We start from the raw sequence: 12,648 nt of genomic DNA on the forward strand, positions 1-12,648 counted from the left end.
GAGCAGAGCTGCCAGAGCAGAGCTTCCAGAGCAAAGCTGCCAGAGCCAGAGCCAGAGCTAATTAGAGCAGAGCTTCCAGAGGGCCAGAGCCAAGTTGCCAGAGCAGAGCTGCCAGAGCTAAGTCATTAAAGTCATCAGAGCCAGAGCCAAGTCGCCAGATCCAGAGTCAGAGCTAAGTCGTTAGAGTCAGAGCCAGAGCCAAATCGCCAGATCCAAAGTCAGAGCTAAGCTATTGGAGCCAGAGCGCGGAGCCACACGCCAGAGACAATTCACCAGAAGGCGGAGCTATTTAGCAGAGCGGAGCCAAAGAGTAAAAGTCTACCCCAAGGAAGAAAATCCAGAGCTACTAGACAGAGCGGGATGATGAGGACAGAATCCAGCTCTGTAATTAGGGGACAACGACCTGACAAGTTATAATCTAATAATAGCCTTAATTAGTTTAATGGCGAGCATGCGGAATAGATGACCAAACGAATTTACTACTTTACCCCGACTGTAATGCCTATAAATACCTACGATGATGAAATAAAGCACACGCTCTCTCTTCTACTGCTTTAAGATCTCTTCTCTTTCCTTTCTCTATAAAGTTTGAACTAATAAAATTACATATATTAATAAAATATCTGAATTGTTAGAGTTATGTTTGTTAGATAGTTGACAATTGGAGTCATGGTTGAATATAATTTCATATTTGATGATGCTCTCTCAAACTCTAGATGAGATGATGCTCAAAACTCCACACGAGATGATGCTCTTTCAAGTTTTAGACGAGATGATTCTCTTTCAAGTTTCAGACAAGATAATGCTCAGAAGTTAGAGATGATATGTCAAGTTTGCGACGAGATGATGCCCACAACTTGGTTGGTCTTAAAACTCCAAATGATACGATGTTCGATAAATCAGTTATGGTCTTTTAAATATCAGGCGAGATTATTTTCATAATTAGTTATGCTTTTAGAAGTTCGGAATTATATGATACTCACAATTCAATTATGATTTTTCAAACTCCATATAAAACTATGGTCAAAAGGCAAAAAAAAAAAAAAAATGAACAAAATTAATAAATCTTGTAACAACAAATGCAACAAATCAATCCGCCATCATACCTATGTCAAATTTATATGTATTTCTACTTTTTTTTTTCTTACGTGTTAACTTTTTATAAAATTTCATATGAAAACTAATGAGTATTTTTATGATCTCAACAAAATTAATAATTTAATTTCTAAAAGTTGTTGAGATTAATATAATTTAAAATGTATTACTAATTTAATTTAATTTAATTAATTATATAAATAATTTACATAAAAAAATATTTTACATAATTATCATAAGAATAACATAAAATATATAAATTATAAAAATATATAAATTTCGACGGGTAATACACTAGTCTAATCTAATACTCCTATAAGCTATTTCGGTGAGAGTTAAAAACGCGAAACCATTTCATTCCCGCCAAACTATATATACAGAGGTGTAAAAGCGCGAAACCATTTCATTCCCAAATCCCTTGGCTTCCTCAGTACTCTCGTGCTGTTTTCTTCTTTTCGGCGTCCATCTCATCACCGTTATACCATGGTACGTCCTTCCCTTTTCTTTTTGGCCTTTTGTAACATCTATTAGTAAAATTGCTGAAATCACGTCTGAATTTTTGAAATTGTTGCCGAAATCATGTTTATCTAAATATGCCTGCATCTCCTGATTTCTACATTCTCGCATCGCCGCCTTTCGCCGACGAGGCGTGTATACACAAAAATCTTACAGAGCGCACATATTGGTGCGCTTCAGCCTCCAGCGATTTTCACAACATTGATCATCAGTTCTGTATTTTGTTAACCATTTTTTCCCTGCTGATTATTCAAGACAAACTACTCAGGACACTTAATTATATGTAACTAGGATTCGAAAAAATATATAATCAGAGATGACTAATTTGATCTATTCAGCATGTGTTCTGATGCATCTTACACGATTTGGATTCTCAACATCTTCATTGGTTTATATGTTAAAATTGGATTATATCTTCTACTTCTGATACTTGTTGACTCAGTTTGATCACTTTGTATTTCCATGTATCTCGTATGGTAGAGTAGTTGCTGCTCTTCCGTTATTCTAACTTTTATTTTGATAACGAGCAGTCAAAAAAAAGAGGGCTCTCTTTGGAAGAGAAACGTGAGAAAATGCTACAGATTTTCTATGACTCTCAGGACTTCTTCCTTGTAAGAATCTCAACTAGTGTGTTTATATTGTGTTCATTTCTAATGCTATTCATGTGTAAAATCATCCAATTCGTTTCCTATGGTTTCTTCTCTATCTACTCAGGGAATTGCTACCTTACCAATTTAGTTCCATATACATTTTGCAAATCAGCAGCTACTCTTTTATCTTTATTTCCCCTGTGTTTTTAGTCATCATGTTGACGTAAGTGTTTGCGGAGTTTCTGATCATATTTTTTATAAATTTCTTTTTAACTCTTCCATTATCTTTAGTACTATTATGGCGTTATGGTTCCTCATCAGCAAATGATATGCTAAAGTCTAATTGGATGTCACTTCCCCTATCTGAAAGTGAGGAATCAGTCAGTGTATCTACGTAACAAATAATCAATTAAGCTAATAATCTCTATTCATTTTCAGCTAGCTTCTAACAGATTCTAGGAAATAGGAGCTGCTCTTTTTCAATTGTATAGATAGCCTGCATCTCTTGTGCATATAGTGCAATCTGAAATACATCATAATAGTTTCACTCCACTAGGGACTGGCATTTGCTTGCACTATTAAGCAATAATGGAACCTTGGTCCATCAGATGCTTCTTCTTTTCTTTTCAATTATCTTATATATGCTTTCTCTATTATCTTGCTGTATAGATTGTAGAGCTCATGGTTTAGTTCTGAACATGACTATTATTGGAATCTTTAGTGCCGCGTATTCTATTTCCTTTTAGTTTTGGTGTTGGAGTGGATGCTTACTGAAAACAATTTTTTGCACTTGAAACTTTGGTATTACCAACACTTATTGGTGTCATAATCTACTATCTTCTGATGATTACCTCATATCCTAGACCATATTATAGATTTTGTTTCACATAGTCACAATTTTCTTTAAGCAGTAGGTTCTATCTATTGAAATTGATCCAGAAGATGTGTATCTTTACCTTTTAAGTTTAAATCACATGCCAACTTACCAAGACCACTACTTGTTCCTGAATTTGTTTTAGCTGAAGGAGCTTGAGAAATCGGGCCCCAAAAAGGGTGTAATTATGCAGTCAGTGAAAGATGTTGTCCAAAGTCTAGTAGACGATGACCTTGTTTTCAAAGACAAGATTGGAACTTCTGTGCGTAAGCCTTACTCAGATGGATAACATAGAGCTTCTTACTTTTACCTTGCATGAAACGGTTATGCATAATATTGTCTTCATGTGGCATTGTTGCTGTAAGTTATCTTTATACACAACCTCTCTAAATTTCATTATACTTCAAATCTTTTCAGGTATACTTTTGGAGTCTTCCTAGCTGTGCTGGTAACCAGGTTGGTTTGATAATTAAGTTCATATATCAGAATGAGACTTAAGCCAATTTTGATTGAACCAACCTGTGAGTTTGCTACAGTTAAGAAATATACAGAAAAAGCTCGATGCTGATCTCCAGAGTAGTGAAAAACGATATGTAGAACTTAATGAACAGTGCAGTGATTTGAAGAAGGGACGAGAGGAATCTGTATGTGCATTGTCTGCAGAGCTTTTACTGATTACATTAGTTAATGAACAGTGTTCCACATGAGTGTTTTACTAGCTTCTCAATCTATTAGGATGAAAGGGAGGAGGCTCTTGATGAACTTAAAGCTATTGAGAAGAAATATAACGAGCTCAAGGTGAAATTTCATATCTTCATGAGAAATGCTTTCTGTTACAAAATCTTTAGTCGCCCTTGTTAATTTGGCATTGACCACTAAAGTTCCTGCCCTTATTCTTCAGGATGAAATTTCACAATACTCGGACAATGATCCAGCTACATTTGAGGCAATGAGTAAGTTTTGCCATCATATCTGTTTCAAAATTCCAATTTTCCTCAAACTCTGTTAACGGTGGATCTTTTGCCTCTTCATGGTTCTTTTGGACTATGTTGTTTGTGTATCCTTACATCAATTGTTTCCCTGCAGAGCAAGCGACTGAGGTAGCTCTTGCAGCAGCTAATAGATGGACAGGTTCTTATCTATTACTCCCTCCGTCCCGCTCTAAATGTCTCCTTTCTTTTGGGCACGGAGATTAAGAAATGTGTATAAAGTAGATAAAGTAGGTTGATGAAAATTGTTTAAATATTAAATATAGAGAGAGAGTGTATTGCCAAAAAAGGAAATGAGACATTTGAAGTGGGACAACCCAAAATAGAAAATGGGACATTTGGAGTGGGACGGAGGGAGTATATAATTGAATTCCTTTTATGTTCCTTTGAAGTTCCAACATCTCGTTATGTAATTTCGTTTCTCTTGTTTCCCTGACTGTTATGTGTTATGTTTTTGCAGATAACATCTTCACACTGCGACAATGGTGCTCAAAAAACTTTCCTCAGGCAAAAGAACAACTCGAGCAACTATACAATGAGGTATGTAGTTCTTATTCAGCTTGCGTTGCAATTAGATCATTTTAGATTGGGGAAGAACTAGGTAAAAGCTTTAGATACTAGGATAGCATCCTTTCCTGTAAATAACAGATTCTTGTTCTTGTCGTTATGTTGAATAGGTCGGAATAACTGACGACATTGACTATTTGGAGTTACCTTCACCAGTTCCACTTTGCTCTAACTGTGACCCGATGCTCGAAGGGAATCTTTGAGCTCTGTAGCTTGGGGTGAGAAAGCAGCACACAATAAATATTAAGAATGATGGAATTTTTACTAGTTCTAACAGAAGCTGACTTTCTTCACTTTCTATAAAGATTGCTCTTAAATTTTTACATGGCAGTGACAGTGAATTAATCTTCTCTGCAGAGTAACTGCCAATTTCCCCAGATTTTATCTGATTTTGGTTATGGATACTATTGAACATGAGGCCGTTAGGTATGCTGTAAATAATCGTTATTTTGTTGCGTGTTTGAATTTGTACCTATTGTGGATTATGCTCAAATTAGATTAGATATTGTGTAAACACAGGAGAAATAGTTTTGAAAATAGTTTGGTGACATCTTGTCAAATTAGTAAGTGAGTCTTGTGTTGCGTGCGTGCACATAAATTAAATAAATGAAGAGGAAATGAAAAGGATAGCACAAGAGTCGGGGGGCGGAAGTCTGCACTGTGTTTATATGTTGATGAATACAGTTGTTAATTAGGTTATAATAATTCACCATTAAGATTTATTAATTACAATTGTAATAATTTAATTAAATGAGATAGCGTTATACTACTCCCTCCCGTTCTTTTTTAAGTGTACTTTGCCGTTAAAATACGTATACCAAGGAAATAATTAGATTTACATTTGTAATCCTGTATTTTTTTTTCATGAAAATCTATTTTGTAAATTCAATGCATTCTATCATTACATTTTTAGTCAAAAGTGAATTATGATATGACTCACTATCTTCTACGGCTCTCTCTTCTGCGGCTTAAGCTAAGACAATTTTTAAACCTTTTCACTTTCACCAAAATATAATACGATTCCCTCTCTTCTACTATTGACTTTTACAGAATTTGAAACTTTAAAATTTTGCCACAGCGTCAAAATCGTAAGAATTTTTTTATATAAATAATGGAGAAATTACAAATAGTCATAAATATATTCTCGTAAAGTCCAATAAAATGCTTTCAATTCACACAATCACTCATCTTCGCAAGAAATTGATCCAAATTCTATTTCACCCATAAGAAATATTAACCACATAAATTTCGATCCAAACTTCGACCCTACAAACGATGATGATGATGATAGCGTTCATGAGGATGGATTTTTGCAGAATGAGAATAAAGTAGATGTTGAATTATAAAGGGGACAAGTTATATTCTGTGCATGAGCTCACATGGATGCATGCTCTATGCATGAGTATCTTTACTTTTGTTTGTTATTTTCCCTACGCCAGATGTTGGCTTACTATTGGTTGTTTTTGCTCCACCTTATGCTGCTGACTATAAAAGCATAAGTGTGTGTTATGAGTGTGTAATTTTTCTTGCTGATTAATAAACACACCTTTTATCTTCTTCCCCACGAAACATGAAACTTCTTCACGAAATATAGAAACTCTACATGGTATCCAGAGCGAAGTTCGATCTCTAACTCATGGGGAAAGCTCGCAATATTCCGTGGAACATCTTAGCTGAGGAGGAAGCTGGCGATCAAGACAAAGCAGAGCAGTCTCTCAATACTGGATCGCGAAACAGATCTGATGGCAATCGGCGAACCGAGCGAATCGAGCAAGTAGATCCAGGATCCATGGATTCAAAGCAGATAGAAGAAATACTGCAACTACACAACTCAGATCACCCTGGAATGCAGCTGGTTGCTGCACAATTAACGGGTAATAATTTCTTAAACTGGAGCCGATCTGTTAAAAGAGCGCTAGGAGCTAAGAGTAAGCTTGAATTACTAGATGGCACTATGGCGGAACCTGATTTTGATTCTCCTTACTATAAAGCTTGGGTCAAAGCTGACTATATGGTATCCTCATGGATTATTAACTCTATTTCTAAGGAATTGGTGAATGCGTTTGTTCATATTGAAAATACAAAGAAGTTATGGGATGCTATAAGTCAGAGATTTGGAAGAAGTAATGGCCCTAAAATATACAGGCTTCAAAGGGAAATTAGTAGCTATGCACAAGGGAACCAAAGTGTGCTAGTATACTTTAATAGTCTCACTGCTCTATGGGATGAATTAGATATGCTTTTGCCACCTCTAACCTGTGTATGTGGAACTAGAGAAGCTGGTGTTAGCAGGGAAGAAAATCAGCGTCTAATGCAGTTTTTGCTTGGGCTCAATGATTCGTTTGAGAGTGCTAGAAGCCAGATCTTATTTCTGGATCCTTTGCCGAGTGTAAATCGAGCATACTCAATGGTTTTGCAAATTGAAGATCAGAAAAACACTGTTGAAAGTTTTGGTGATTCGCATATTATGCAAGCTATGGCAACAGTAAGACAAAATGGCAAAGCTAAGGATAATTCTACTTATGCTAGGCCACAACAGCAACAATACAAAGGAAGGAGGAGCAAGGAAGAGAGGCTAAAGCTGTATTGTACACATTGTGATCGTAACGGTCATGAAGAGAGTGAGTGCTTTAAGTTGCATGGATTTCCAGATTGGTACAAGAAGCTTAAAGAGGGAAGGGCAAAGTCTAAGGTGAACTATGTGGATGCATCTGTTGAGCCAGATGCAGGACATCAAGGGAAGAGCACCAATGATACTGATCATGGCTTGGTAAAACTTATCCAGAGTGAGATAAGTAAATGCATGGGGAGCTTGGTAACTCAGGGAGGAAGCAATAATATTCAGAAAAATGATGCAAATATGATTCACAATGGTTTAGAATTTCAAGGACACTATGCTTTTAGTGTGTTGACAAGAAGTTCACAAAATATTTGGATCTTAGACTCTGGGGCTAGTACACACATTTGTTGCAATTCAAGGCTTATGTGCTCCATTCATCGTTTGGAGCGGGCACAAGATATACACCTTCCTGATGGGAGTATCAAGGCAGTTACTCATATGGGTGAGGCAAAGCTAGCTAATGAGCTGATTTTGAAGAATGTTTTGTATGCACCGAGCTTCACGCATAATCTCATCTCTGTGGCACAATTAACTAAGGATAATGGGGCTAGGTGTCTATTTCTAAGCACACACTGTGTTATACAGAAAGACACTACAGATCATATCTTAGCCATGGGAAAGATGGCTAAAAACTTATATATTCTGGAGGGGTTGCAAGCAGAGTCTGTTCTTGCAGTAACCCAAACTCAACACAAAACTCTTGACATGTGACATGCGGAGCTTGGCCATCCTTCCGTGGGAGTTATGGAGCACATTCCCATGCTAGCTGACTTGATGGATGCAGAACAGTCATTACGGCTCAAAAATTGCGAGGTATGCATAAAATCCAAGCAAACTAGAAATTCTTTCCCTGTTTTACATCGAAGGGCAGATAATCTATTTGATATTGTGCATGCGGATGTTTGGGGACCATATAATGATGAGAATGTGTGCAATGTGCGCTTTATGCTTACTCTAGTTGAGGATCATAGCAGACTTACTTGGGTTTACATGCTGAGTTCAAAAGGTTTAGTGAGTTCTACACTTCGCAAACATATTCTTATGATCCAAACACAATTTGGTGTCACAATTAAGCATCTTCGGACTGACAATGGAACTGAATTTGTTAATAAAGATGTGAGTGCTATGCTAGCAGAATTTGGTATTCACCATCAGAGGTCTTGTGTTTACACACCTCAACAGAATGGGATTGTTGAACGTAAGCATAGAAGCCTATTGCAGATAGCTAGGGCCTTGATGATAGAAAGTAATTTGCCTGGTGTTTTCTGGCCTTTCTCTTTATTGACAGCTACATGGTTGATTAATAGACTACCTAGCAAGATCATTGGTTGGCAGACACCATTCTCAATTATGTTTAATCAAGAGCCTGATTTAACTCTTCTGCAGCCCTTCGGATGTCTGGTTTATGCTGTAGATTTGTCACCTTCAAGGAAGAAGTTTGATAGCAGAGGTATTCAGTGCCTTTTCCTTGGTTATGCTATGAATAACAAGGGTTATCTCCTCTATGATCTCGAAAATAAAAAGCTGCTCACATGGCGTGATGTTAAATTTCTCTCTACCACATTTCCTTATAATTCCACACCAGCTCAGCCACATGATCCGCTCTCCAACCTGCTTCCACCACTATCTTATGATGATTCATTTTTCCATTGCAACCAACTCCCTCTGATTCTACTCTATCACCACTTCCTGATACACCTTCCCCTACTACACCTTCCATTTCTCACCCAATTGCTTCTGATCCTGCTACTTTACCACATGATCTACCATCTCCTGCACCAATGAGGTGTGGTAATCGTGCCCGCAAACCACCTGTGTGGATGAAGGACTATATTGGTCATATTCAGCTCCACTCTTCTATTGAACCCACAGACAATACTCTTACTCCATACACTTTTCCATACCTTACCTCTTCTATACTTACACCTCAATACACAGCTTTTCTAGTCAATGTCCATGCTATTAGAGAACCTACTTCATATACTGAAGCCAGCAGATCAGCTGAGTGGACAGCTGCTATGCACTCTGAGCTTGATGCACTTGAGAACAATAACACCTGGGAATTGACTGCTTTGCCACCGGGAAAGAGAGCTATTGGTTCGAAGTGGGTGTACAAGGTCAAATTACATGCAGATGGGACAGTTGAGCGCTACAAAGCACGGTTGGTTGCCAAGGGATACAACCAAGAATATGGAATAGATTATACGGAGGTATTTTCTCCAGTGGCTAAGTTAGTTACTGTCCGTTTTTTACTTGCCATGGCTACTACACATGTGTGGCATGTGCATCAAATTGATGTGAATAATGCATTTTTGCATGGTTTCTTACACGACGATATCTATATGCAGCCACCACAGGGATATTCAAAGGCTCAGCCCGGGCAAGTATGCAAGCTCGTTAAGAGTTTATACGGGCTGAAACAAGCATCTAGAGAATGGAATGCAGAGTTTTGCAATCATCTCTTTCGGTTTGGATTTGTGCAATCTCATTCGGATCATTGTCTCTTTGTCAAAGGCACATGTGATTCATTTATATGCTTGTTAGTTTATGTCGATGATGTCCTTATTGCCGGGCCCAATCTTGGATTGATCACTGAATTAAAGCATTTCTTGCATTCAGTTTTTACTATCAAGGATTTGGGAGAAGCCAAATACTTTTTGGGTATGGAGATTGCCCGTGGGGACTCTGGCACTTGCCTCAACCAGCGGAAGTACATTCTTGATCTCTTAGAATCTGCTGGTCTACTTGGCTGTAAGTCTGTGGCTACTCCATTACCTCTGAATTGTAGACTCTCTCTTAATGACTCCCCTGCCTACTCGCAACCTGATTCTTATCGCCGTTTAGTTGGCCGTCTCTTATATCTGAATTTGACACGTCCCGATATTACTTATGCAGTCCAACAGTTGAGCCAATTTGTTGCATCTCCTACTGAGCTTCATTGGGATGCCGCTATTCATGTTCTCAAATATTTGAAGGGGTGCCCCTCTCTAGGCCTCTTCTATCCTGCTGATAGTCCGTTGTCTATTACGGCTTACAGTGATGCCGACTGGGGCACCTGTACTGACACACGCCGATGTCTTACTGGGTTCTGTATCTTTCTTGGCGGCTCTTTGGTTTCATGGCGTTGCAAGAAGCAAGCTACTGTTTCTGTATCTTCCGCAGAGGCTGAATATCGTGCTCTTAGCACTACTGTGCGCGAGATGCTTTGGTTATCTTATCTTTGTTCTGATTTTCAGGTTAGCTTGCCCACTCCGCTGCCTCTTTACTGTGACAATCAGGCTGCTATCCACATCACTAAAAACCAAGTTTTCCACGAGCGGACGAAGCATTTGGATATTGATTGCCATCTTGTTCGTGACAAATATCGTGAAGGTTTTCTGGTTCCCCTTCCTATTCCTACTGCTTCTCAGCCGGCGGACCTTTTCACCAAGACACTTGGCGGTCCACGTTTCCGTTCCTTGTTGTCCAAGCTTGGTATGGTGGATATTCACCATCTCCAGCTTGAGGGGGGGTAAAGGGACAAGTTATATTCTGTGCATGAGCTCACATGGATGCATGCTCTATGCATGAGTATCTTTACTTTTGTTTGTTATTTTCCCTACGCCAGATGTTGGCTTACTATTGGTTGTTTTTGCTCCACCTTATGCTGCTGACTATAAAAGCATAAGTGTGTGTTATGAGTGTGTAATTTTTCTTGCTGATTAATAAACACACCTTTTATCTTCTTCCCCACGAAACATGAAACTTCTTCACGAAATATAGAAACTCTACAAATTATCAGGTGAGAATATTAATTAAATCTGAATATGAACATCAAAATGAGTTAAACATTCACTAGATATATAGGGTTAATGGCGCGTAAATTACCAAACTATAATTGAATTATGGTTTGGGTATCATCATATTTCAAAGTGTGTCACATAAATTACTACACTATCAATTTAATCTGATTTAGATTTTCCGGTCAATTACCGGCGAGGTTAATTTGGAAATTTTGCATATGTGTCAAATTTAGGACGCGCTAGCATCCATGTGTCGTCCTAGTGGATGAAATATTGAAACGACGTCGTTCCAAATACTGTTTTATTCAACCCCATTGCAAGGATCACATTTTTTTCTCCCTCTCTCATGTTCTCATGTCGTCGTCTTCATATCTCCAATGAAAAACTTTGTTAGATTCATGAAACAAATGTCACTATTGATACAAATAGGAGAATAGAAGTAATGGCAGCAGATTTGCTTCTTCAATTTGACTATCACACACCACAAAATGCTAAATATATTAATCCAAGAACACTAGATCTGGAACTAGGAAAAATCTAAAGTGTGGATCAAAAAGAATAAAAATCAAACCAACCTCGTCACCATTTTCTCTAAATCAGTGTATCTTCTGGAACTTAATTGTACAACAGAAACCTTCCATCATGTTATCAGTTTATTCTCAAAGTCGTGCTTTACTTTTAAATGGAGGAAACACGTTGATGCGGAAGGGTTTAAGTGCAAAGTTCAGAAACACGGATGGACTTATCTGCAATACTTATTAGTTGCTGGAGTTTTAATCCCGTCCGTTGGTTTTGATGAACGGCTCTGATCAGATCGGACTGAAGTTAGTTAAAACTAACTTCATCGTCTTCATTCTGCAGAGTAAAAAAGAGTTGCAGAATCTTGAAGTGCAGCAGAGAGTTTTTCTTTCTGTTTTTGGGGTGTGTGATTTCTGTACGTGTTGTAGTCTAGATCTCTGGGTTCTCTCTTCAAAGTTTGTGAGAGTTTTATTGAGTGTTGATTACATTGGTTTACTGAAATTTCTCAGTTGATAGTGAATAAAATCGAGCTCGATTTCTTGGCCCGTGGATGTAGGGGTTTATCCTGAACCACGTAAATTGTTGTGTTCTCTTGTATTTCATTTGAGTTCTTAGTTGATTTCACAACACATCACCATTTTATCTAAATCTTTGCCATGGTTGACCTCTAACGCTCGTCGACCCTCTTTTCCACCGAAGAAATCTAACGTCAACTGTAAAAGAAATGATAAACGACATTGATTTTTAGTCAAGTAAAACGATTGTGTTTCAACATGCGTCCGACGTGTCCACATAGAATTTCCAGTCATCCATGTCATCAATGTATTCGCTGACTAGAATTTAAGAAGTATACATCAAAATAAAAGAAATAAAGTGTCAAGTAAAAATTTACAATGATTTTATTGCAAATTGTACTTACAAATTAAAGATGAAAAATTACAACTTCAGAAACAAAAGAAAAAAAATGCAACTTGTAATTGGGGTAAAAAAAAAGGAAATATGACTTTAGTTTAATTACATTTAAGTTATAATTAAGTTGTCTACGTATCCCGAAGAAATCAAAGTCCGCGTAATTCTCTTACCTTCGTCTTATCTT

General features: G+C 37.6%; 1 protein-coding gene across 2 annotated transcripts; it reads left to right on the plus strand.

Annotated features, from left to right (window-relative positions):
- The first annotated feature begins 1,452 nt into the window (after nucleotides 1-1,452).
- Nucleotides 1,453-5,196, plus strand: LOC130988517 (meiotic nuclear division protein 1 homolog). Of its 2 annotated transcripts, XM_057912389.1 has the most exons (11): nucleotides 1,453-1,581; nucleotides 2,142-2,222; nucleotides 3,221-3,337; nucleotides 3,493-3,531; nucleotides 3,612-3,719; nucleotides 3,811-3,873; nucleotides 3,977-4,028; nucleotides 4,162-4,206; nucleotides 4,525-4,604; nucleotides 4,742-4,849; nucleotides 4,989-5,196. In XM_057912389.1, the coding sequence occupies exons 1-10, from the start codon at nucleotides 1,579-1,581 to the stop codon at nucleotides 4,832-4,834; spliced, it is 681 nt and encodes a 226-aa protein (XP_057768372.1). In that variant the 5' UTR covers nucleotides 1,453-1,578; the 3' UTR covers nucleotides 4,835-4,849; nucleotides 4,989-5,196. The 2 variants fall into 2 exon arrangements, with proteins under 2 accessions (XP_057768372.1, XP_057768371.1); XM_057912388.1 differs by having other exon boundaries at nucleotides 4,742-5,196.
- Nucleotides 5,197-12,648: the final 7,452 nt, after the last annotated feature.

The sequence above is a fragment of the Salvia miltiorrhiza genome, chromosome 6 (genome assembly GCF_028751815.1).
Source record: "Salvia miltiorrhiza cultivar Shanhuang (shh) chromosome 6, IMPLAD_Smil_shh, whole genome shotgun sequence".
Classification (NCBI taxonomy): domain Eukaryota; kingdom Viridiplantae; phylum Streptophyta; class Magnoliopsida; order Lamiales; family Lamiaceae; genus Salvia; species Salvia miltiorrhiza.